Genomic DNA, 27,040 nt, shown 5'->3' with positions numbered 1-27,040 from the left:
AGTTTAAACTTTACCTAAAATGCAGTGATGCATTTTGCGTGCAGTATAAGGCCTTTTGTAATGCTTTGGTGCTTACCTTTCTGTTGCTTGGTTCGATATTTGAATGTTAAACTCTACTAATGCGTTGCTCACAAACAGCAGAAGTATGCTTTCACCGGAGGTTGATGAGCCAGTAGCGAAAGGTACTGAAAGGATTAGGACAACATAACATGCTAGTGTGTTGAGATTCAACCCCCATATCGCCAGTAACCTGCATTTTCAGATTCGCACCGACCCAAGGACCACCCTCAGAGGATCCCTCGTCTACCGTCCTCCCGGACCTCGCGCCTCTTTCAGCGACGCCATCGCCGACTTCATCTCCCCGCACGCCCTCGCCTCACCGGACTACATCCTCCTAGGCGACCTCAACTTCCATCTGGAACAAAACAACGACCCCAACACCACCACCCTGCTCGACAACCTCGCCAACCTCGGCCTCAAACAACTGGTGAACACCGCCACCCACATCGCCGGACACACGCTCGACCCTATCTTCTCCGCCAGCAAACACGTCTTCTTCAGCCACACCTCTGCCCTACACTGGACCGACCACAGCTGCGTCCACTTCACATTCCGACGCGAGACCTCCCACCTCCGCACTCAACCCATCCCTCGTCGACAGTGGAACAAGATCCCTGAAGAGCAACTCTTCTCCGCTCTCGCCGCCAACCAACCCACCCTCACCACCGACCCCAACGACGCAGCTCTCAACCTCACAAACTGGATCTCCAACTGCGCTGACAACCTTGCTCCCCTCAAACGCACGCATCGACAGACCAACACCAAAAAACCTCTCTGGTTCTCTGACACCCTCAAAGAATCAAAGAAAACTTGTCGTGCCCTTGAGAAGGCCTGGCGCAAGGACCACACCGCTGACAACATGACCGCCCTCAAGAACGCTACACGCGAACACCACCACCTGATCCGCACTGCCAAAAGGAACTTTTTCACCGACAGACTAGACAAAAACAGCCACAACAGCAGAGAACTCTTCAGCATCGTCAAAGAGTTCTCCAACCCCAGCGCCAGCGCCAACGCCGTCACGCCCTCACAGGATTTGTGCGAATCCCTCGCCACTTTCTTCCATCGCAAGATCAGCGACCTCCACGACAGCTTCGGACACCAGACCCAACCATACACCACTGAACCCGCTTCCCCGGACATCACCCTCAACAACTGGACCCACATCAACACGGAAGAAACCAAATCCATCATGAACTCTATCCACTCCGGCGCCCCTTCGGACCCCTGCCCGCACTTCATCTTTAACAAAGCCGACGACATCATCGCCCCGCACCTCCAGACCGTCATCAACTCTTCTTTTTCTTCTGCTACCTTCCCGAATGCTGGAAGCACGCTGAAGTCAACGCCCTACTAAAGAAACCTACGGCTGACCCAAGCGACCTGAAAAACTTCCGCCCCATCTCTCTTCTACCTTTCCCAGCCAAGGGAATAGAAAAGACCGTCAACAAACAGCTGACCACCTTCCTGGAAGACAACAACCTGCTCGACCCTTCACAAACCGGATTCCGAACCAACCACAGCACGGAAACCGCCCTCATCTCAGTCACAGACGACATCAGAACCCTGATGGACAACGGTGAAACAGTCGCCCTCATTCTCCTCGACCTCTCGGCTGCCTTTGACACCGTCTGTCACCGCACCCTAATCACCCGCCTACGCTCCACCGGGATCCAAGGCCAGGCCCTGGACTGGATCGCCTCCTTCCTCGCTAACCGCTCCCAAAGAGTTTACCTCCCTCCGTTTCGCTCAGAACCCACCAAGATCATCTGCGGCGTACCTCAAGGCTCATCGCTCAGCCCGACACTCTTCAATGTCTACATGAGCCCCCTCGCCGACATCGTACGCAAGCACGACATCATCATCACCTCCTACGCCGACGACACCCAACTTGTACTCTCCCTCACCAAGGACCCCGCCAGCGCCAAGACCAACCTACAAGAGGGTATGAAGGACGTCGCAGATTGGATGAGGCTCAGCCGCCTAAAGCTGAACTCTGAAAAAACGGAAGTCCTCATCCTCGGCAACACCCCGTCCGCCTGGGACGACTCCTGGTGGCCCACGGCCCTCGGCACCGCACCGACCCCCGCAGACCACGCCCGCAACCTCGGCTTCATCTTGGACCCTCTTCTCACCATGACCAAGCAAGTCAACGCCGTGTCCTCCGCCTGCTTCCTCACTCTCCGCATGCTCCGCAAGATCTTCCGCTGGATCCCCGCCGACACCAGAAAAACCGTGACCCACGCCCTTGTCACGAGTCGCCTGGACTACGGCAACACCCTCTACGCCGGGACCACCGCCAAACTCCAAAACCGCCTGCAACGCATCCAAAACGCCTCGGCCCGCCTCATCCTCGACGTACCCCGCAACAGCCACATCTCCGCACACCTGAGACACCTGCATTGGCTCCCAGTCAGCAAAAGGATCACCTTCCGTCTTCTCACCCACGCACACAAAGCCCTCCACAACAAGGGACCGGAATACCTCAACAGACGCCTCAGCTTCTACGTCCCCACCCGCCCCCTCCGCTCCGCTGGCCTCGCACTTGCTGCCGTCCCTCGCACCCGCCGCTCCACGCCGGGTGGGAGATCTTTCTCCTTCCTGGCGGCCAAGACCTGGAACTCCCTCCCCACCAGCCTCAGGACCACCCAGGACCACTCCGCTTTCCGGAGACTCCTAAAGACTTGGCTGTTCGAGCAGCGATAACCCCCCCTTTCCCCCCTAGCGCCTTGAGACCCGCACGGGTGAGTAGCGCGCTTTATAAATGTTAATGATTTGATTTGATTTGAGTAATTGTCATAGATATCACTCATGGTTCCTTCTCTTTATGGCCCAACGAGCATCCTCCTAAACGTGAAATGCATCACACACAAGAGTGCATATTTTTTGCATGGTTGGTGGTTCTGCTTTTAATATTGGCATTCATCATGCCTACACACACACACACATAATATTTGCATATGATTATTAATACATTTACTGTGCTTACGTTTTAGACGTCCTAATACATATAGTGCGCTTAGCCCTGCTAATGCCCACAGTGCAGTTGCACACTTGTGCTTCACTCAGGGCAACACATGGGTAAAAAGGCGGACCAGCTGTCTGAAGAAGCCAGTCCGTCGTACTGTGCTGCCTGCTCAACAAAGAGGTGACAAAGTTCCCCCTGCAGGCTTCTGCAATAAGTGACGCACCTGCCTGCTGGGGATTATGTGCAGAGGTCAATGCTTAATTTGAGCAAGTAGTTGCCAGTGTGGCCCACCGGCACTCATATTTTTCTCCTTCAGACTTCGACCCAGCAAGAGAATGACATACAAATACACAAAGGGAAAAGAAGAAATAGCAAAATGAGATTTATTTAATTCATTTTATTTATTTGCAATTTTATATAGCACAGACATGGCCTGAAGGCATCAGAGCGCTTTACAACACACAGAATACTGATTCACATCGGGTTACATTCATAATAATTTAACTCAGATGTTTACATCAATGTAAGTATACAGGAATTACCATAGGAGACAATTACACCAACAGGGCGGAGGACATGAACAGTTAAACGAAGTAGATCAGGATGAATTGGAGAAAGTAAATACGTCTGGTTGAGGGTGAATTAACCAAGATGTCTATCAAATAGGAGGAACTTGAGGTCCTTTTTGAAGGTTGATAGGCAGGACTTTTGACAGAGTGAGGGAGGCAGAGAGTTCCAGGTTCTAGTGGCGCTGCCATAGAAGGACTGATTCATGTATCGTTCTCGTCTGAAGGTGGGAGGTTCAAGGACCAGAGATTGGGCAAATAACGAAGCAAGAATGCAAAGATGCAAAGAACCAATTTACCCGTGAATAGCGGATGAAACAAGAGGGTCTGATGTTCACGGGCTCTACAGGCTGAAGTCATTACCTTTCAAAAAACATAACACTAGTCGTGATATATTCAGGAACGGCTGTAAGAGACACATGAAAGCAGATGGGGCAGACAGTTAACCATTACAAGTGGCTGCTTCAGAACCTTGCTGGGCAAGTGACAGTGGCAAAGGGTATCAGAAAGGCAAGACTGAAAAGGGTTTAGACGTTTCGACCACCACTGGACACATTTCTCCCAGGAACCCACATAAAGAGATTTTGTGTCAGGTTTCTAGGTAATCAAGTTGAAAAGGAGGGTTATTTGCCCTGAAGTGTTTTCTCGACTAGTGCCAGAAAACCCACTTTCACTTGGCAGCTGTTCAGTAACAGAAATACATAGCCTCCTGAGCTCTACTGGGAAGCTGCCACTAATACCCGCATTTTTGCAAGGACACGTGGTGGCGTTGTCAGGCCAAATGGTAGCACCATCAATTGATAGTACTGGGATACCTTGATAATCCTCAGGTGAGTCACGTCAAGTTGATCTAGCTTATCTCAATTTCCATTGATCCTAAATCCTTATTCTGTCCTTGTCATGCTTAGCACGGTATGCAGTGGCAAATCTGTGACCTATTTGCCATGGGAAACACCAGGTGATACAGGATCCCTGTGGTAAAACCAATATTTTTCACTGCCTATGTACCTGTGCCTCTTGAATCGTCTACTAAATTTCCACAGAAGGCCTACAACTCACACAATGCTTCTGGCATAGTCTTCTCATCAATCTGGGTCCGGAAACTTGCTACATATTGCTGTTCTACAAATATTTTTTTATCAGTTGCATATCCATTATATCTGGGATTATTTTCGGAAGCTGCTTCATGTCCATTGATTTTCAGGGGATAAATGATGCAGCCCTCCAGTGTGATAGTAATTATTGAATAGGGAAAGGTAGATTAGGTTAGTCTTCGTCTTAAGCCAGTGTGTGGACTTTTACCTGTCAGTTCTAATGAACCCTCCATATTCAAGAACTACTGATTAAATAACTACACTCCTGTCTCTTACACAGTAATTTAGGTTCACATTAGAACTTTTGATTACCATGCTACTAACTCTTATACACTACTTTTGCCCCATACGCAAGTTACTGGTGAAGTAACCAAATGCCAGTCCTGGCCATTTCCTGATGAGCTAAGACTGATGTGGAAGAAGCCTTCTTTTTTATTTTATCAATGATGCTCTTCATTTTCCATCAGATACACAGTACTATAATAATTTTTGCTTGCTAATAGTTGCATAAAGTATGCCAAAAAATACTTATGTTTGTCTCTCTTTCCTCGGAATAGAATAACACACACAACTCTATACTAAGAAAAGAAGACTGATACACAGAAGAGCACAACAGCCACCATGCAACACTTTGGATCAGACATGATCTAACAATACATTGAAATACAGGAATACTATGGATTATCTAACAAAAATGAATTGAACAGGAGGGGTGGTCCAATTTGAATGTTACTAATTTTAACATTGTTTATGGGTGGTTAATTAAAGAAAGCTTTTACAGTTGTGTAAATGATTTTTCAGCCTGGAAAAAGGTCTTTGGAACGAAACGCACTGGCTATTTGGCTGGTTTTTATTTATGGAAATTTGGATTAATAAAGAATTTTGGAAATTTAAAACTCAAATGTGGCAAACTACCTATTCTTCTGGAATTCAGACCACACCCTTAAGAAATTGACATTAAGATTGACATTTAGGACAAATTTGTAAACCATTGATATGAATCAAAGTGCTCTTCACAATTATATAGAAAGATTTGTTCTAATTTTTCTTTTTGTAAAATGTAGAGTCCTTAATGGCTGGATCCCCAGGGTGTAATACATGTAAACTGATTATAAATTGGCACAAGTAGAGGAGGCAAGGTGAACTCTTCCATTGGCTGTCTTTTTTAAATCAATACAGGTACATGATCTTTGTCTGCACCTCTGGCCTGCACATGTTGATCTTTAACCAGATTTAGGCAGCATTCTCATTCTGCCAGAAGCTTGCAGAGGTCGAGATTATAGACACACCTATTAAAGCAGACCATGTTTATTGCCTAAGGACAGCTTTACCTTTTAAACACACAAAAGGTGTTATGGTCCTTTTCCAAACAGAACAACCAACAGGTCAAAGTAGTTCAGACCTGGCAACACAGCAGCAGTCAACAAACAGCAGCAAGCATGGAATGCAGAGAGGTAGGTGGTGTCTAGGCCCAGGAGGGAGGGTCACTTACAATTGGTGCTTGAGGGCACAGTGCCTTGGGACACTTGCAAGAGGTAAACTGAGACATATTAATAGGATTTCTGTGGAACGGAGGGAGTTGAAAGCAGGGGACAGGTAAGTAATATATATGGGCAATTCACAAGAGGAGTTCACTCAGCTGCCTTTTGAATAAACATACTTTTTCATACTATTCACCATGCAGAGTGGATTTCAGGCATAGATGCTTACTGATGCGATGTCATGAGTGACCCCTTCAGCCACACTAACATTTCTGTAACCCACACAATGTATCTTGGGAATGCTACTTTTAATTTTTAACATGCTACGCAGTGTTTTTAGTGTGCCAGGGTATGCCGCTACTGAAGCCTTATTTCCTTGACAGTGCTGTCACAACAAAAGAGATCTGGGAACCCCAAAAATAAATATATAAATATCTGAGTGACAGGCTTGGAGGCTGTACCTGAATAAAGACATTGTGGAGGGGTCTGGGAACTAGGAGGACTAGAAAAACAAAGGCTAGTGGGACCAGCACCAGAAGACATGGTTCATGACGACCAGTCAAACTAGTAAAAGAGCTAGGACCAGGACTGCGGGGACAAGGAGTAGACGGATTAGGAACAAACAAACCAGGGGACTAGATAAACCAGAGGAGTAGGACCAGTAGGCAAAGGATGATGACTAGTAGAAGAATAATGGCCCAGAAGTGAACCAGCAGAGCAATCATTACAGGTAGAAGATCAGTTGTAAGAAGTAAATGCAGAATCTGTAAGACCAAGGGGTTTGGACAGAGGAGACCATGATGACTAGAATCAAAATGACCAGGCACAGTAGGACCTGAACAAAGAGAACCTGAATCAAGAGGACCAGAATAAATGGCTGCAAGAGGACATGGAACAGATTCAGGAGGACCAGGACAACCCAAACAAAGACTAAGAGGGCCAGAATGCGAGAGGTCAGATTGACCATGACATGTGGTACCAGAGCTAGGAGGCTCAGGGTGAGGAGAATCAGGAAAATGTGATCAGGACCAAGAGGACCAAAAAGGAACCGGGCCAGAAGGGCCAAGACTGGGGGAATCAAAAAGGGCCTGGATGGACAAAAGCAAGGTTTATGATATCACGCACAATAGTAAAAGAAGGTCTAGAAAGACCAGGACAAAGAAGACCGAGCCTAGGAAGGCTGACTGACCATGTCCAGAACACCTAGATCCAGGAGAACCCAAACTAAAAGGACCAGGAACAAGATGATTAGGGGCAAGGGACACAGAATCTCAAGAAGAACAAGGACTATGAAGAACAAGAATAGCACATCCTTGGTCAGAAGTGTCAAGTAGATGAGATCAGGGGCACAGGCATCCAGAGCCAATAGGAAACGTTCTAAGAGAACCAGCAAACAAGGCACCAGGATGATCAGGACAAACAGGATCAGGGCCTTGTGTATGTTGACAAACAGGACCTGGTGAGGAGGGAAGGGAGGATGAGGACCAAGAACATCACGACCAAGATGACCACAGCCTGAAGGTCCAGGCTGCAATGCTAGAACAGGATGGGCAGGAAGATGAGGCACATGATGGCCAGATCCAGCAGGACTACAGAAAGGAGGTGTAGTTCACATGATCAGTTTGTGTAGAAGGACAAGTAGCAGGAGGACCAGGACCAGGACCAGGAAGATCAAGATCAGATCCAGGAAGACTAGGAAGATTATGAGTACAAGAATTTTGGGCAATAGGATCAGAGGATCAGACTAAGCAAGGAACATGAAGAGGTCGGTACTAAGAATATCAGGAGTACATGGGCCCAGAGCAAGGGGGATTCAAAGGATCAGCACCAAGAGGACCAGGAATAGTTCTAATAGTGCCAGGGGGCCATGACCATAGGACCTGGGCAAGGAGTACCATGTGGAGCAGAAAGACCAGCAACTATGGGTAGCAGGACCAGGATAAGGAAGTTCAGGAGGATCAGAACAGGGAGAGCCAGGAAGAATGTGGAGGCTGGGCCTGGATGTCCAGGAGGACCAGGACCAAAACGATGAGGCTCAGGAGGACCAGGACCAAAATGATGAGGCTCAGAAGGACCATGAAAACAAAGCACAGGGTCAGGACGTCCAGGATGATCCGAAACAGGAAGGCAAGAGCTAAGAGATCAGAGCCTAAGAGGTCCAGGACACAAGAGGCCAGGTGGACAGAGTGGGCCAGCAGGACAAGAAACTGATATACTAACAATCATAACCGCAGGATGAGAAAGATCAAAGAAAGAGGGTCAAGAGGATTAGGAAGGAAGAGAAAGCGCTAGGAGAAAGGTGCCTGGAAGGACCAGGATGACCAAGAGGTCCAGAACCAAGATGATTATGCATACAAAGACCAAGCAAGGAGGTCCAAAAACAAAAACGGTCACGTCTAGTGGACTCAAAACCAGGAAGAGAACACAGATTGTAATGGCCAGGAATAGGTAGACCATTGCTAGCCAAACCAGACTGAGAGTGCGGAAGACCAGGAAAAAAGGAACAGGAAAAGATGGGTAGGCAACCAGAGCCAGCAGAACAAGAGTTAGGAGGACCAGGGAGACCACAACCAAGGGGAAGAAAGATCAACTCACAGAACCAGTAACCAGACACAAGCACGGCACACAGTGTGCTAAGATGTGTGTAAGAGGGACATGACAGCAAGATGCACTAATGGGTGCTGAGAAAAGACCTATATGATGAGACACCTATCCTAAATATTCAAAATTATGTGCATGTCCAGATATTAAGGTATCTATAAAGGTAGACAGGGGCGGTTGCTTTAGGGGAAAAGTGGCAAGAAAAATAGAAATATTTTTTTAAAAACAAAAAAAAACTTACCTCACCGCTGTATTGCCGCTCTTCTGGCTCCACTCACTGCAGGAACTGGCTCCCACCCTGCCGCTAATCCTAACACTGCTCTCATGCTAATGGCTGCATAAGTGCAGCGTTTGGATTGGCTTGAGTGCCCTGGCCTTGCGCTTCTAGGAAGACTGGGAGCCTGTGCCTTCTGTCTCTAACCCTGCAACACAGCTCGGGTTAGAGAGAGCTCAGTGCGCATGTGGGTCTGGCCATCCTGAGATGGCCAGCTAAACCCACATGCACACTGAGGGGAGTGCACACCACTCCCTGCTTGTCATCCCTAATGGGCCCGCTCCCCTTGAAAAATAAAACGATAATAAACATGGTTTCTAGCAGTTTTATTTTTCAAGTTTTGCAGCTGCTGCTGCTGGGCAGGGAGTGACACCCTTCTGGCATAGTGGAGGAGCCACCGCTGAAGAAAGAAGTTTGTAGTTTATCCACTTGGGTGCCAAGGACGTAATGGTTACATCCGTGGCTGCGGCGCTGAGGCGCCACGGACGTAACCCTTGCGTCCTAGTACTGGCCCTCGGGGAAAGCGCTAGCGCTCCCCTGAGGGCTGTGCCCTCCCCCCCCGCACCCATGGAAGGGCTGGAAGGGGAATCGTTCCACTTCCACCCCTGACCCCCTCAACCCCCCCAGTGATGTCTGATGACATCAGCACGCAATTGCGTGCTGACCGAATCAGAGGTCTCCTCCCATCGCAGAAGAGAAATGCTGAGCATTTCTCTTCAGCTCGGGATGAGGGGGCAGGCAGAGGCATAAAAGGAAAGGAAAGGACTTTCCTTTCATGTCTCTGCAAGCATTTCTGCTGCCCGATTGCGATGCGATCGGGCAGCAGAAATGCCCACTAGACACCAGGGAATGTTTTTTTTTAATACTTACTCATAAGGGGAGCAGCCCCTTGGGCAAGGACCGCTTCCCGGGGGCAAAATATTTTTAGGCCTTTTCTGCCCCCCCCCTAGGGGGCAGATCGGCCTATTATAATTAGGCCGATCTGCCCCCTGGGGGGGGGGGGCAGAAACCCCTAAACACCAGGGATATATGTGTTTTTCTTTACTTTATGTTTTTATGTATAGGGGGCGACCTCTTAGGCAAGGGTCGCTCCCCTGGGAGACAAATTGTTTTTAGACCATTTTTTTATTAAGCCAATCTGCCTCCAAGGGGGGCAGAAACAACTAGACACCAGGGAACTTTTATTTGATTTATATTTATACAAAAGGGCAGCCCCTTGGGCAAGGGCCGCTTCCCAGGGGGGCAAAATATTTTTAGGCCTTTTCTACCCCCCCGGGGGTAGATCAGCCTATTATAATTAGGCCGATCTGCCCCCAAGGTGGGCAGAAATCCCTAGACACCAGGGATATATATATATTTTTGTTTACTTTCTTTTTTTATATGTGGGGAGCGACCCCTTAGGCAAGATTCGCTCCCCGGGGGCAAATTGTATTTAGGCCATTTCTCCCCCCCTTGGGGGCAGATCGGCCTAATTTTATTAGGCCAATCAGCCCCAAGGGGGGCAGAAATCACTAGACACCAGTGATTTTTATTTTTTTGCGTCAATTTCACGCAAGGGGAGCGATGCCTTATGCAAGGGTCGTTCCCCTGGAGGGCACATTTATTTTAGGCCATTTCTACCCCCCTTGGGTGCAGATCAGCCTATTTTTATTAGGAAACCACTAGGCACTAGGGATTTTTTGTGCCAATTTCACACAAGGGGAGTGACCCCTTAGGCAAGGGTCGCTCCCCTGGGGTGAACATATATTTTAGGCCATTTCTGCTCCCCTTGGGGGCAGATCGGCCTATTTCTATTAGGCCAATCTGCCCCCGGTGGGGGCAGAAACCACTTAGGCTCCAGGGACTGGTGTGTGTGTGTGTGTATGTGTGTGTTTTGTTTGGGGGGGCACACTACTGTTGGCCATATCTGCCCTCCTTGGGGGCAGATCGGCCTATTTTTGGAAGGCCCATCTGCCCCCAAAGGGACAGAAAGCCCACCAGAGAAGATTTGTTTTTCAAAATAAGAAATAAATGGGGCCAAAGTTGTTCTGCCCACCAATGAGCAGATGAGGCAATTACTCCTGATCCGGAGGGGGGGGCAGAAAGTCTACTAGATGTCAGGGAATAAAAAAAAAAAAAGTGTGGTGGTGGCTATCAGCCAGTATGGGCATGGTTCTGTCCCCACCGCAAGTGAAGGGGGTAACAGTCTTTTAGCTCTCCCCCAGCACACTAAAACATCTTATCCCACGGCAAGCAAGAGGACATTTAATTTATTTTGGGTTTTGGTTTTACATGTGGGCCATGAGAGCTTGTCTAAATCTCAAAATCGGCCCACTTGGAATGGTGAGGGTTGCACATTTTGGACTTTCAGACGTTGCCGTGTAGAAAAATCCACAAGACCTAGACACATCTGAAAACTAAACATCTGGGTGAGTACAGGCACCCGCACCATTTTCTTACCCACAATGCCCTGCAAACCTCCAACTTTGCTGGAAATCACACATTTTTCACACATTTTTGTGATCAAACCTTCCGGAATCTGCAGGAATCCACAAAATCCCTACCACCCAGCATTGTCTCATCTATACCGATAAAAATTTTGCCAAACTTGTCAGCCTAAAAATGTTTTTTTTCCAGACTGCCCTTTTGGACCCACTTTGGTTCCCCCTCAATTTTGACGTGTTTTTGGCTCTTCCCTGTCACAGGCACTTGTCCCACCTACACAAGTGAGGTATCTTTTTTACCAGGAGACTGAGGGGAACGTTGGGTGGTAGGAAATTTGTCCTGGTGCGGTGATCCCACACAGAAATGTGGGAAAATGTGATATTTTAGCTAAATTTTAGGTTTCCTGAGGATTCTGGGTAAGAAAACATTGTGGGTTCCATGCAAGTCACATCTCCCTAGATTCCCTCGGATGCCTAGTTTTCAGAAATGTTTGGGTTTGGTAGGTTTGCATATATGGTTGCTGAGCCCAGGACCAAAAACGCAGGTTCCAACCCCCCACCCCACCGCAAAAAAGGGAATTTAATATTTTTGTCCACAATGCGGGCACTGGCCTACTCACACAAGTGAGGTACAATTTTTATCGGGAGACTTGGGGGAACGCTAGGTGGAAGGAAATTTGTGGTTCCTCTCAGATTCCAGAACTTTCTGTCACCGAAAAAGGAAAAAGTGTTTTTGGGCCAAATTGTGAGGTTTGCAAAGGATTCTGGGTAACAGAACCTGGTGGGAGCCCCACAAGTCACCCCTTCTTGGATTCCCCTAGGTGTCTAGTTTTCAAAAATGCGCAGGTATGGTAGGTTTCCCTAGGTGCCGGCTGAGCTAGAGGTCAAAATCAACAGCTAGGCACTTTGCAAAAAAAACAGGTCTGTTTTCTTTGGGAAAATGTGATGTGTCCACGTTGTGTTTTGGGGCATTTCCTTTCACGGGCGCTAGGCCTACCCACACAAGCGAGGTACCATTTTTATCGGGAGACTTGGGGGAACGCTGGGTGGAAGGAAATTTGTGGCTCCTCTCAGATTCCAGAACATTCTGTCACCGAAATGGGAGGAAAAAGTGTGTTTTGGGCCAAATTTTGAGGTTTGCAAAGGATTCTAGGTAACAGAACCTGGTGAGAGCCCCACAAGTCACCCCATCTTGGATTTCCCTAGGTGTCTAGTTTTCAAAAATGTTTAGTTTTCGTAGGTTTCCCTAGGTGCTGGCTGAGCTAGAGGCCAAAATCTACAGCTAGGCACTTCGCAAGAAAAACGTCAGATTTCAATGTAAAAATGTGATGTGCCATGTTGCGTTTCCTGTCACAAGCATTAGGCCTACCCATGCAAGTGGGGTACTATTTTTATCGGGAGACTTTGGGGAACACAGAATAGCAAAACAAGTGTTATTGCCCCTGTCATTCTCTACATTTCTTCCTTCCAAATGTAAGACAGTGTGTAAAAAAATATGTCTATTTGAGAAATGCCCTGTAATTCACATGCCACTATGGGCACCCCGGAATTCAGAGATGTGCAAATAACCACTGCTTCTCAACACCTTATCTTGTGCCCATTTTGGAGATACAATGGTTTTCTAGATACCCATTTTTCACTATTTATATTTCACCAAATGAATTGCTGTATACCCGGTTCAGAATGAAAACCCATTGCAAGGTGCAGCTCATTTATTGGCTCTGGGTACCTAGGGTTCTTAATGAACCTACAAGCCCTATGTATCCCTGCAGCCAGAAGAGTCCAGCAGACGTAACGGTATACTGCTTTAAAAAATCTGACATTGCACGAAAAAGTTACAGAGTAAAACGTTGAGAAAAATGGCTGTTCTTTTACCTCGATTTCAATATTTTTGATTTCAGCTGTTATTTTCTGTAGAAAAACCTTGTAGGAACTACGCAAATTACCCCTTGCTGAATTCAGAATTTTATCTACTGTTCAGAAATGTTTAGCATTCTGGGATTCAGCATTGGTTACACACCCATTTCTGTCACTAACTGGAAGGAGGTTGAAAGCACACAAAAAATAGTAAAAATGGGGTATGTCCCAATAAAATGCCAAAATTGTGTTGAAAAATTTGATTTTCTGATTTAAGTCTTCGTGTTCCTGAAAGCTGGGAAGATTGTGATTTTAGCATTGCAAACCCTTTGTTGATGCCATTTTCAGGGGAAAAAAACACAAGCCTTCTTCTGGAGCCCTTTTTTCCCATTTCTTTTAAAACAACGAAATTATCGCTGTATTTTTGCTAATTTCTTGATCTCCTTCAGGGAAACCCACAAAGTCGGGGGACCTCTAGATTCTCTAGGATGTTGGTAAAAAAGAACACAAGTTTGGCGTGGGTAGCTTATGTGGACAAAAAGTTAAGAGGGCCTAAGCACGAACTGCCCCAAACAGCCAAAAAAGGCTCGGCACAGGAGGGGGAAAGGCGTGGCAGAGAAGAGGTTAATATGGTTTGTTTGTTTTTGCTATTTTGCAGAGAAATATGAATGTACATTCCCCCATTTCTACAGACTATACACAGAAACGTGAAGAATACGTTTAAAGATTAAATCACATTAGAAATATAATAATATATACAAATGCTACTTGCGCATTGTATAATTATACTATGGAAGAAAGGGCACTGCGTGGGGTTATGTTTGCAGAAACAGTGGCTACCGTATGAGAAACGATATGAACCTAACTACTCATTAACCTGTGTTCTCTTACATGAAAACTGTTGCACCAAAAAAAAAAATCATAAAAACCATTCCGAAACTGAGGCGAATAAAATAATGGCACTGAGACATGCTACGAAATATTGACTACAAAATACCTCAGAATTACATAGAATCAGCTAGCTTTGATCCCCCGAAAAAACAACTTTATTTACTAACAAGTTATTAAGAAGGTGCCTGACACATTAATTACAAATCAATCAAATGCATCCTAAAATAAAGAGTGAAGACAAACAACATTCATACCTTGACCTGAGCGCGAAGCTGCGTCACAAAAGGCCAGCCAGCAAATGCAGTGAGTCCCACGGTTAGAACTGCGCGGTAAAAGAAGCTGAGGACCTGGACATGCATTCCGCCATGAAGGACGATGGGATGGTGGGGGTGAACAAAGGAAACGAAGAAGAAAACAAAGAAACAAAGGTTATCAGTTAGGCCCCTCGTGTCCTCAGACCAGATTAAACGCTGGCTTTAAGAATGTTTACTCACTAGGATCTCAACTCCCAGAGCAAGAAGGAGTAACAACGCCAACGAGTAAGGCAGGGAAACGTTCTGAATGCACTTGAGGAGGTCCCAAATAAGCCTAGACCTAAAAGATTGAAAAGAGAGCATCACGTGCCGAAATAATCTACAAAAGAGTACTAAAAAACGGGCAGCCATTTCCTGTAAATTCTATTAAACTGACTAGACAATCAACGATTCAAGCTATGTGAAAAAGCATATTTTAGTGTAAAACTAGAATGTTACATCTGAGTGAAAACAGATCTTGCTGCCGCTACTGGGAGAGTGCGCTGGCAGGCAATGGTAAATTAACACTTCGATTGCCATTTTCTATTTAGAGTATGATGGAAGAGGGTTTAGGGGGACTGAGATCCAGGGCCATTGTAAAGAGTCAGGAGGACGGATTGTTATGGGTCCTTAAAAACACACCATTTTTCAAACGAATCAACAATTTCTAAAGCCTTCAAAACAGGGGAGAGAGTGTATGTGTGTGTTTTTTGAGTGTGGACATGTAAAAATTCCAGGTGGATTTCGATAGACACTTCACAATACCTGACAAAGCATTTATAACCAATTATTTACTACAGAATACTTTTTCAGGGGAGAGTAACACCCCCCAAAAAACTCTGAGGCTATGCCTCTGATTGTCTCATTCCAGCATTTGCCGTGCAGGATTGAGGGACTAAGCGCTGCTTTCGGACCAGGTGAGCTGGACAAACCTCAGTTCATCCACTCCTGAAAGTTGGCTAGAGTCTGCACCACACACGTTTCATACAGGCATATACATTATTTCCACATTACATTAAAATAATATCCCTGTATATTGTGCCAGAACCTGGAAACTAGAATATTTCTTTGGTTTCTCCTCCAAATTTACTATAAAACACAGTTTGTCAGCCCATATACTGAATAATATTGCTACCAAATTGATCATTTTGCCACTTTTAAAAGAAAGATTAATGTGATGTTATAGTTAGGAAAGGTAATAATATCAAACTATCCCACTTTTTAAAAATTGTTTTTATTGACACATTTATGAACATACACAGCAAATTACCAACCATATAACCATGTAGCAGGGTTACAGTGGCACGCCTCAGCACCACGCAGTATTCTGGAGGCTACCAACGACCACAGCAAGGGAAGTGAAGGGGGGGAACTATCACGTTTTCCTCTTCCCAGACCCAACCTCATTCATCTCAGCACCCCCAGTTTTTACAACTGAACCACTACTCCATCTTGTGATCCCACCTCCCAGCCATCAGCACTCCCAACATTAGTAAGAGCATCTCTGCCCCCCTCTGAGGGCCCTGGGCTCCCAACATACTCTCAATAACACTCATCAAGCTTTGAAGCATGTCCCCTCATATTTCCAGGTCACGCTCTGCATTTTTGCCTTTCCTCACCTTCTTTAACCTGCATTCTTCTACCACCGCCTGTTCCCTGAGGTCTGCTAGCCAATGAGTCAAGGTCGGTAACACAGGGTCTGCCCAGTGGACCACGATAGGTCTCCTCACTGGCACCAGACCCAACAGAGCAATGCAATATCTCATCTTTTCGTCCCTTAGCCTGGTTTGGCAGCAAGCAGTGCTTCAGGGTTTTCTCCGCACAGGTGCCCGACACGGTGCACAATTTATACATCACCCCTGTCGAGTATAACCCCAGATCAGGGCACTCCCACACCATACATATGAAGTGTGCATGTAAGCCCCCTCATCAAAGGCGTTCACCTGATCTGGTCGGGAAAATTCTGTGTAATCTCTGTGGGACAAGGTAGACAAAAACTAGGTGAGCCTGAATTGCTCGTTAGTGGCTGTATTGCAAGCCTGTGCCTGTGTGCGCTTCCATTACCCATTTGTAAGAGGATCCCCCAGCACCTCAGTCCAGCCCTAATGGGTCTTCGCCAAGTCGAACTGTCTATTCCCCTTCAGCGCTTTATATAGATGTGAGATTATGCCTCTATCCGACCCTATATCTAATATCAATGTAAGCACATGTGATACCGCCAGTTTGGCCGAAAAATTTGTCCAGATCTCACGGACCATGCTGGACATCTTCGCATAATGCAAGAACTGCCCAGAACGAAGCCGAAACAATTCAGCAGCCTCAGCCATCCTGAGGAACACCCCATTTTGGTACCTATCTCCTTCACAATGGCACCTGCCATCAGCCCAGTGGGACACATCCATCAGCGCCATAATGTCTCAAAAGGGTCGCAGCCACCAAAGCGGAAGTAACTTTGCTTAAGGAGGCCTCCTTAGTACACTCTTGACTGTATGTCCCAGGCTCTGGCCACCTGCCATAGGATATCCATCATGTCATCAGACGCCTGGGCAGATCTTCCTCTTCCAATAGGCTTGCTAACAAGCATTTCTCCCTGTTGTTTCCATCAGCACATCATAGTGCGGCATGCTGCAGTTGATCTACTGTGTAGAAGACTTTCAAATCTGGGAGGGCAAGGCTGCCCTCGATTGTGTCTAGTTTGAGTATCTCAAGTCAGACCCTGCTCCTACGCCCCACCCACCCATGGAGACTAGGATACTATCCAGAGCCTAGAAAGTGGACTATAACACAGAACGAGTTTTTGGAGTATATACAAACAGCAGGAAAGTAGGACCATCTTACTCAGGGCCACTCTACCCAAAACCGAGAGTGGCAGCATATTCCTGAAACCCACGGAAGCCCTGATACCAGTCAGTACCCATGTTGAGCCTGTATTGGCGCTCCTCAGTGTAAGCAGTCCTGATCCCGAAATAGCGGAAGCTTCCTGTCTCCCAGGTCAGCCCCGCTCCCGGGAGATCCGTCGCCAGTAGTCCCTGCAAGCTTCCCAGTGGGAAGAGGATCGTCTTTTGTGGATTTACACGGAGACCCGATGTGCACTCAACTTTTTTCCATAATCACCATCAGCAGCCACACCGATTAAGGTGGGTTGCTAAGATACACAAGAGTATCATTAGTGTACATCGAGACTACGTGGAGAGTCTCCAGTCTTAATCCCCCATTCCACAACATCCCAAAGTATTCTCTTCAGCAACCGTTCCATCACTAATGCAAAGAATAGCGGGGACAGCGGGCAACCCTGGCTCGTGCCCCTCCGCTCTCATTTGGGTCCAGACACAGTAGATCTGGTTTGTTTCCTGTCAGTGGGCTCCTTATAAAGTAGGCAAACCCAGGAAAGAAACTCCTCTCCAACTCCCATATGCCGAAGCACCTCCCAAAGTACTCCCAGCCCAGGGTGTTGAACTCCCTCTCAATATCAAGTGCCACCAAGGCTGCCTCCACAGTAGTTCCCTGCACTGCACGCATAATATGAGAAAGGTGTTGTAAATTCATGTGGATACCTTGTCCCGGTATAAAGTCACACTGGTCTTCTGACACCAAGCCGGCCACCACAGTTCATAGCCATGTTGCCAGTATCTTGGAAAGTACCTTCATATCAACCACTAGCATTGATAGTGGGCGATATGATCCAAAGTCCTCCGGTGGCTTAGCAGGCTTGTGGATTATGACTATAAAGGCATCACACAAGGCACAGGGTAACCCTCCCAGTCACCAGGCCTCACACGGCACCTCTAATAGGCGTGGGCTAAGCTGTGCTGAGTAAGATAAAATTCAACCTTTAGGTCATCTGGGCCGGGCACTTTGCACTTGGGGTGTCACAGAGTGCTGCTGCATCTTCCTCCAGTCAGTGCTCGCCTCCCAACCACTTCCTCTGAACATCAGTGAGCACCGGAAGGTGGCAAAAGGCGCTAATAGCTTGCAGCCCTCCCACAGCCGAGCACTCATACACTGCTGCCATACGAGTCCTAAATAATGAGTAAATCCTAAGTGGCCAGACAGCCTAAAGCCGTCTGGGGGGTAATAAAGGACAGTATCAGAGGTGAGGGCATCTCTCTCAAGAGCAGCCAGGCAAACATTTGGCGCACCTTATCCCCCTCTCTATAGAGCCTCTGCCAATATTCCCTCCTGGTGTAGCTTTCCAGTCTATCCCACAGTTCTGCCACTGTACGGTGTGCCTCAAGAGGTTCCCAATTCTCTGGTTGCAGGCTAGAAGCCTGACTATGTAGCCAAGCCAAAGCCCTTTCCCATTCCGTGAGGTCACTCTGTTACCTCCGCCAGATACTGCTGACTCTCAATAGGCATTCGCCCCTCACCACTGTCTTCGAAGCCCCCCACTCTGTATTGCGCCGCTCCGTGGATCCCCAGTTGGACTCAAAGAAGCCCTCCACAACCTCCTAGAGCTCCTCCTGGAACACTGGATCCTGCAGTGCCTCAGGGTGGAGCCTCCACAATGGGACCGCCGGCCTCCCACCACAACTGCTGTATTCCAAGAGTAACAGCACATGATCTGACAGGAACCAAGACTGGTATTCAACCTTCTGAACATGCTGTGCACACTCCCCAGTCACCAGGAATCTCTCCAACTGGCTGTAAGCCTCGTATGTCGTGTGCAACAAGAAAATACCCTGTCTGTCGGATGCAATTCACTTCAGATAACTCTACAACCCGCCCTGTCAATGGACTTTGCAAGCCTAGCTGTCACGTGCAGATTAGTGCCAAACCAGAGGGGATGTTGGGCCAGTGCACCGTCCAGCACACAGTTAAAGTCGCCGCCACATATGATTGCCATCCCCATATACGCCATTAGTTCCCCTTCCACCATTTTAAAAAAAACCTCTGGCATAGCTCGAATAAGTAGAGGAGAAAAACTGTCCCCTCCACTTTTCTGGAGCTCCTAGGCCTCTGCTTCCAACAAATGTGTCTCCTGCAACATTGCAACATGGCAATGTGTATCCCTAATGTACAGAGGAAGGCACTGAGTCTCTACCACTTAACCAATAAGTTGAAACCATGACATTCCAGGTCATCACCCGCACGTGTCCCACCATTGGAATCCTGTGACATCTCCTCCCATCCCTCCAGAATGAAGGCCCTACCACTAGCCCTCACCCCTTTCTATAAGCCCCCCTCACGCCCAGGCCCAACATGTTGCATTGTGGACACATGATCCAGCACCCAATCAACTTCCTGCTGCAAACAACTTGTTTTAATACCCCCAGACCACCCACCAGGTAAACACACAAAAAAACCCAAATCGTGTCTCCCAATCATGTGAACCCGCCACCCCCCAAAAAAGCCAAAAAAAACTAAATGGTTCTCAAACACCAGTTCCTATTTCAGGGGTGAGGCAGTTCCAGGCCTAGCCAATAGTGCTCCAGCCAGGAAACCCCTCTACCCCGGACAGACCTCAACCACTCCTCCAAGTAATCCACCAAACACAACACAAACTGAGGCAAGAAAGGGGGGGGTCTATAAGGAGTCCCTCGCAAATCCAACTATGGGGGGAACGGGGAGGTGAAGCATGTACTCGCCTACCCGCACTCTAGAAGCTGCAACACTCCTGCCCTATAGTTCACTCACCAGTATTTAGTACAAGACCATATAAATCCGCACAGAGTCCCAAAATAACTCAATACATAACTCCGCAGTCCACAGCTCTCAACAGGGACCTCAGTGTCCAGAAGACCCAAGTAGGAAGAGGAGGTCAAACTAACACTCCCCCCCACCAACTGCAAGGTCATGACCCCATCCCAATCATACCAGGGGAGGTCCAAGTACTGCAGTGAAAGCAGGAAATCAAGGCACCTCCACCTCAGGAGTCTCCTCAATCACTCCTGAGCTGCTCTCGCTTGAAGGAGCCGATGCCACCAGCTACATCACTCCAGCATTGCTCTCACTGCCTCCCGTTCCGACCTCAGGTTCTACACACCCAACGTCCCGTTTTGGTGGACCACAACCTTTGCCGGGTATCTCCACATTTTCCTGCTTTTATTTCTGGGTCATCTTGATGAACGCCCCCCGGTAAGGAATCTGCGACCACTCTTGCGGGCCTCTCAGCACCGATGCCAGAATCTGGGATTCCCCTCGGACCTCTAGCCAGGCCCGTACTTCCTCCGGGCTTGTGAAGCAACGAGAGCACCCATCATGAAGTACCTTGAGTTTCACAGGGAAGAGGAGCATGGAGGTAAGTCCCATTGCTTTCAGTTTTTGTTTTGACCCCTCTGAAGGACTGGCGCAGATTCTGCACTCGCTGGCTGTAATCCAGAAAAATGCAAATTGTTCAATTCTTGACTGTGGCGTCACCCACCTTACATACCACCTTTAGTATGGTGTCCCTGTCTCTAAGATTTAGGATTCTTGCTATCATTGCCCTTAGGGTCCCCTGGCGGCGAGGGTGGCGCCAATGCCCTGTGAGCACACCCCACCACGAAGACCAAGGAGAGGGTAATCCCCAGTAGCACACTTTGGATCCAGTTTCCAACAATTCAGGAGTATTCCTCTCAGCACTTTTTGGGGAAACCCACAAAATGCAAATTACTGTGGCAGGAGCGACCCTCCACATCTTCTGCTCGCATCTTCAACTTGTGTGTCAGCATAGTTAACAAGCGACTGCAGAACTAAAACTGGTCACATCCTCCTGAAGCTTTTGGACCTGCTGATCTGTTGCTAAAGAGCGCTCTGGCACCTTCCGGTGATCAACCCTCAGCAAGTTAACCTCCAATGAGACAGTGTCTATTTTTGACAGGACCTCTGCACCCAAGGCTTGAATTGCCTTCAGTATTTGCACCCCGTGGGGCCCTGCGGCTCATCCAGATCAGACTCGCAATCTGGTATTGGTCCTCTCCCGGCCCCATACCCGTGAAGCCATTTTTCATTTGGTGACTACTTCATGTACTTCTATGCTAAACTATAATACAAGTCATCCTCCAACTAGCCACCAGCCGGCGCGGCAGGGAAGCCACTCACAATCCCAGTTGCAGCATCCTCGAGCAGATCAGCCACTACCAGCTGCAGGGGTCCGACCACCCTTCTCAACAGTCCTGGGTCACAAAAAAGCAATCTCCACTGGCAGTCAGCAGCTCACAGGGCAAGTGGTCCCCAGGTATTGCTGGTGCCAACGGGGTTCCCCAAACCATCACAGCACTTCAGGAGCACCAGTCCTCGCTCCCAGTGCACCTAGGCGCTCAAGACACCACTTCTGAAAGCAACCAGGGAGGCAGGGCAGTCCCCTACACCACACAGCGCACCAGACTCATAGTTGCATTCATGAGGCAACTGGAAGAGCAGGGCTGGGGATATTCCTGGGCTCCCCACCAGCTGCATACTGTTTAACAGCCGTTAACACGACTCCTCAAGATTGCATCTCAGCTGGGCTGTATCCTCCGGCACAAAATACCAGGAGGGGGGCCCAAGGGCACACAGAGTCCAAGTCAGTAGTAGTCACCTCCCTGTCAGACTCAGTAGGTTCTCCCAGGGACCTACAAGGGCCCCAAGCACAGGCCCTACAATAACCCACCAGGGCTGCAGCTTCCCCATCCAGGCTGCCTACAGTCTGCCAGTTTACCCAAGGTGGAGGCCACCCCAGCCAGTCCTCAATGTGTTGGGCAGTTTTCTGCTCCAGTGTGCAGCGCCCACGGCATGGGAGTTCTACTAACGCAGGAGATCTCAATCGTCACTTGGGCAGAGGCCACAGGCTTGCAGCCGTTGGAATTCCAGCTGTGTCTCACACCTCAGCTCTGTGCAGGTGCCAACATTTTGCATGTGCAATTGCGGATGCGCCTCTACCACTGCTCAGGACTCGGAATAGGCCGAGCAGCTCCTACAGCTCAGGATCTGCTCACCATGAACAGCAGGTGAGCCCCTCGTCGCTGGTCGTTGCACAGGTGTTTCGGTGTTGGGTTTCACCAGTCGCACTGCTTCTCAATATTGAGTCTTTCCGCTGCTGTCTCAGCTGCAGTTATGTCACCCTTCTGGAGTGCTCAGAAAAGATCCAGAGACAGCAAGATGTGTCCCCTCACAGCCCACAGCCACTGCTGCCTTTGCTGACTCCTGATTCCTTGGTGTTGCGGCTGGATGGTGAATGATTTATTCGGCGGGCCAGGAGCTCTCGTTTAGAGCGGACAGTCGGCCATCTTGCCAGCCATGCCCCCACTATCCTACTTTACATTAAAAAACACCTTAGAAATTTAGTGAAAAACATAAAGTTAAAAGAAACGTTATAGTTAGGTAAAAACAGCAGTTAAAACATATTGTTTTAAACTAACAAAACAACTTAAGTTCACCAGTTATAGTTATCTTACTTGCACGGTGTTATCAATGATGTCCTTTCAAATTTTGAAGTGATGTTATTAATGATGTCATAGGACATATCATGAGTAATGTTACATAGAAGGATGTAATATGGGAGGTAATTGCAGTTCATGGCGAGGGCGCGAGTTATAGTTAATTTAGGGCCCCAGGAACCCCACCACCTAGGGTCGATTTCATTATTTTGGTGATGGGGCCTCAAACACTGGAAGGGTTCCGGGGACCCCATCCTCCTGGGGACAAAGGTTTTTTTTTGGCAGGGGGCATGAGTACCCACTCCCCAAGGTACACAAGGGGACCCAGAGCCCCCATCTTTCTGGGTTGAATTATTTTTTTGTGGGGAAGAGGTGTGAGTCCCTCGCCTCCCCAAGGCACAGAAGGAGCCCAGAGTCTCCATCCCCTGGGGCTGATATATCTTATGTGGAGAGAGGCCCTAGGCTCTCCTCCCCAAGGCTCGGAAGGTCCCTGAGGACCCATAACCCGGAGCCAAATTATTTTTTGTGGGGTGGGAGGCATGGGACCCTCTGCCCCAAGACATCCAGTGGATCTGGGGACCGCTAGCAGCAGTGTCACAGGAACCGCATCCCACAGGGCACTGCAGATTCCTGCCACCAGGAGCTCTGGCAGCAAAAACTTCAGCTCCCTGCCTGTGCTCTTGCAGGAAGGGATCACAGGTTTGCTCTCGCCCAGTGGGAGCAGCAAAAAAAGCTGCTACCACAGGAAGGCAGCAAACAAATGTGGTTGGCTACCACCGCACTAGGATAGATGCAGGCAGAGCAGTGCGCACGGGCCGTGGGGGCCCTGGGGCTCTCCATGCGGCCCTGCGACATGTAATTGCTGCGGTTGCCCCAGGTGCAACTTGGACACCGATGGCAAGTTATAATTAGTTGCAGCCCAGGGCGATTGGGTCTCTCAGGCCATATAATGTCTCGAGGTGGGGGGGGGGGCATGCAACGTTGTCCCTCAAACACAACATTTAGCCACGAGGAATGAGGTACCAAGTTGAATGGATTATACACCCAATGAAAAAAAGCTCGCTTTCTGGATCAAGATCTCGCTTTCTGCCAAATTTGGTGCTACTCCATTCTGTCATTTTCGTGGTATTGCTGTTCAATTTTCCTATGGAAAATTGTATGGGGGAAATGTGTTTTGAGTCCCCCCTTTTTGCTCAATCCCTGCTTGACAGATCACCCCGACACTTTCCAAGAAGAAGCTGAGACTTTTTAAGAGAATGTTTTGTGAAGATTCGTCAAACTGCACCAAAGATATTAGCATACCAAAACTATCCATTTGCTACGGAAACATGGTTGTAACTATAACTACCCAGTGGCAATGGATTCTGTGGTAAACAAAACTCAATCCAAGATGACTTCCGATATGTACACGTGTCACGCCATGTGTGCGGCCTGAGGCTTGTGTCATGACGTTTGTGTGCATGCATCATGATGCAGCTGACTGTTTTTAATTTAACCTTCCAACATGGAGGATCACCATGGTAGAGCAGTGAACAAAAATATAAAATTAAAAAAAGTGAAAATGGATGTCAGCAGCCCGGAAGGAACATGCAGATGCTGGGCCCCTGTTAAAAAAATGAATTGTTTTCAACATGGGGAACAGGTTGGGGATGGGACGGGCTAGGGCGGGGAGCATTGTGGAACAAGAGAGAAGGGATAAAGAGAGCGAGGGGGAGACTAAAAAAAACGGGGGAGAGCAAAGAAACACATGCACTTTAATGCATTGCTGAAGGTAAAAAAAAAAAAATATAGAGTGCCCTCAAACAGTGGAAGGAAGCAACTCATTCAATCAGAGCAACGTCAGACCAAAAAGCTCCTGGTTAAGACATACACAAGAATCGGGAGGAAAATCATCGAATCAGGACCAGAAAACTGAGATAGACAACAAAGACAACCAAACGTGAGCAAGGGACTAAACTAATCTCCACTCTAAGTATATTGGAAATCAAAGGCCTGCTAAACTGTGTGTAGCCGAGATCTAAAAACATAAGACAACTCCATCTTAAAGACAAAGCCATCTGGTGTAGGAGTCCTGAATGACAAAAAGATCCATAAGTATACCCGGAGTATTGTGTACAAACTGCACGTTCCCATGTCTCCAATGACAGAGGCTAGCAAATATGGTAAATCATATTCAAGGCTATGCCCTGTGAATCTTGACAAGTCTTGTTTGCTTCTTATACACGTGGAGGCTCCGCCTTGATAGACTGTTTTCTCTTGTCCACCAAAAAGGATAGGAGATAGGTGGGATACTTCCAGAAACCATAAGTCGCTTCACTTACTCTCTTGTGACGGCGTACCACATCGGCACAGGCAACAGGCAATAGATGTAATACGTCCAGGGACAGCACTGAATCAGCAGGAAGAGAACAATGAGCGCGCCGACTGATGCCACTGTGCACTGCAGGAAGCCAGTAGTTACCTGCAAAATGAACAATAATCACTTTGTGTCAAACTGACAGATATGTACCTTTCAAATCCAGATGTCTAAGATGTTGAGTTCCTGAGGCACAATTAACCTCCTAATGGCACTTTTAATTAAACACATTTTCTCTGTCTTGGTAGTGAGCATTTTCGTCTTGAGCATGCAACAAATAACACCATACAGCACAATCAAGCCCTCGAAAAGATTACCCTACAGGGGAATGTTTTAGTCATGTGAAATAGTTCCCATGGAATATTTACTTACATCGGTGCTAAAACTGCTCCCTAGGAGAGCTGATCTTCTTGAAATTGCTACATAAATGTCTACATCCAGATTACCTGAAGTGAAGTAGCATAGCACTGGGTAGTAACCCGCCTGCGCAAAGCAGCATGCAACCGCCAACTGAGGAAACTTGGCGGAATCTGGGAAAGTGCTCCACTGGCAGAGCACCTGCCAGTTTTCCATATGCCAAGGGTCACCTGATTTCAGTACGGCATGCCACTGCCACCACGCACCAGTGGAGGTTTGGTTACCTCTGGTGTTCAGTGCCAGCAGTGGAAGGTGTGATTTTGCCCAAAGTAATATTTGTTTCTTGATGGTCTTACTGCAGGCCGGGGTACATAAATGATTTGCGTGGAGCCTTCGAACACTCCAGGATGTGTAGAGCAGAAGACAGTTTAGAAAAATACAAATGTGCTATTCTTAAATTTCGTCTTAATATAGACTTTTCAAAACAACGGGAATAGGACACAATGCAGAAATTGCGCAGCGGAGAATAACTTGTCTAATTTGTCTTCCAAGTTACTGCAACTTGTGGTACAATGCACCACGGATGCTCTTGAGAGTTTTTATTGTAAGGCCTGTCTGACTACCCTGAAAAATGTCACTCAGACTCATTTGTAAAATCAACATTTGCACATTTAGTCACCAACAAAGGTGATCGTGTAGTGGATATTAGTGTACAAAATAGAGATTTAATTTCTAAGTGCAGCCAATGCCCCAGGCGTGAAAGAGATACACGCAGAATAGCATACCTAGTTTTGCATTTGGTGAGTAAGGAAAAGTGCCGATGTAGTAGTTTTTACTTTAAAACGTTCCCCTGTCCTCCCTAGCACAGACGCTCTTGCTTACTTCTCCCTGCTCTACTGTATCCCCCATAGTACACTTATAATTCGCTCACCCACTCCCTCTCTCACACAAATTCACTTGCTTGTGCTTTCAGGTGGTCCTGTGCTCACTTCTGCAGGGACTCCTGCCATATCCTCCTCTCTAAAGAGACAATACAGTGCAGTGTAAGAAACTCAACCCACTCATAACCTCTGCCCTAGATCCAAGATCCTGAAGAATTAGATCGATATGGGCAGGACTCTGGGCCGTTTCCTTCAACACGTTCTCAGTGAACCTAAAAGCAAGCCCTTGCGTCTAGGGCAAGCCTAGTCCCCATTGGGTCATTAACATAGGAGCTTCACTACAGCAGCAATTTACACAGTCTTGTGTGAGGTTTTAAACTCTGATAAACATACCCAGACCACCTGGGCAAATTCTTCATGCCGAGGAGCCATTCTCCTTGAACTCTGACAGTAATGCCCTTCAAAATCAGGTGCTACAAGGGCAGCGAAGCATTCTAAGCTTAGTCATAAGCATGCTTTGGAGCACTTTGTCCTCAAACGTTGACAGCTCTGCCCTCGTAAAAAACCAGATCACCGTGGGAAATAACTGCAAGTGTACCCAT

At 47.7% G+C, this 27,040-nt stretch overlaps 1 protein-coding gene across 2 annotated transcripts in view; it reads right to left on the bottom strand.

Annotated features, from left to right (window-relative positions):
- PIGN (phosphatidylinositol glycan anchor biosynthesis class N) overlaps nucleotides 1-27,040 on the bottom strand; it is a 988,499-nt gene that overhangs the window by 530,626 nt on the left and 430,833 nt on the right. For both annotated transcript variants that reach the window (XM_069219499.1, XM_069219500.1), the window contains 3 exons: nucleotides 25,166-25,305; nucleotides 14,710-14,809; nucleotides 14,470-14,562 (listed from right to left, as the gene is read on the bottom strand). In XM_069219499.1, the coding sequence (XP_069075600.1) occupies nucleotides 14,470-14,562; nucleotides 14,710-14,809; nucleotides 25,166-25,305 (333 nt within the window). The remainder of the gene's footprint in view (nucleotides 1-14,469; nucleotides 14,563-14,709; nucleotides 14,810-25,165; nucleotides 25,306-27,040) is intronic.

This window comes from Pleurodeles waltl, chromosome 2_2, assembly GCF_031143425.1.
Source record: "Pleurodeles waltl isolate 20211129_DDA chromosome 2_2, aPleWal1.hap1.20221129, whole genome shotgun sequence".
NCBI classification, from domain to species: domain Eukaryota; kingdom Metazoa; phylum Chordata; class Amphibia; order Caudata; family Salamandridae; genus Pleurodeles; species Pleurodeles waltl.
Note: the sequence above shows the minus strand (reverse complement) of the source record. Positions and strands in the feature narration are given on the sequence as shown.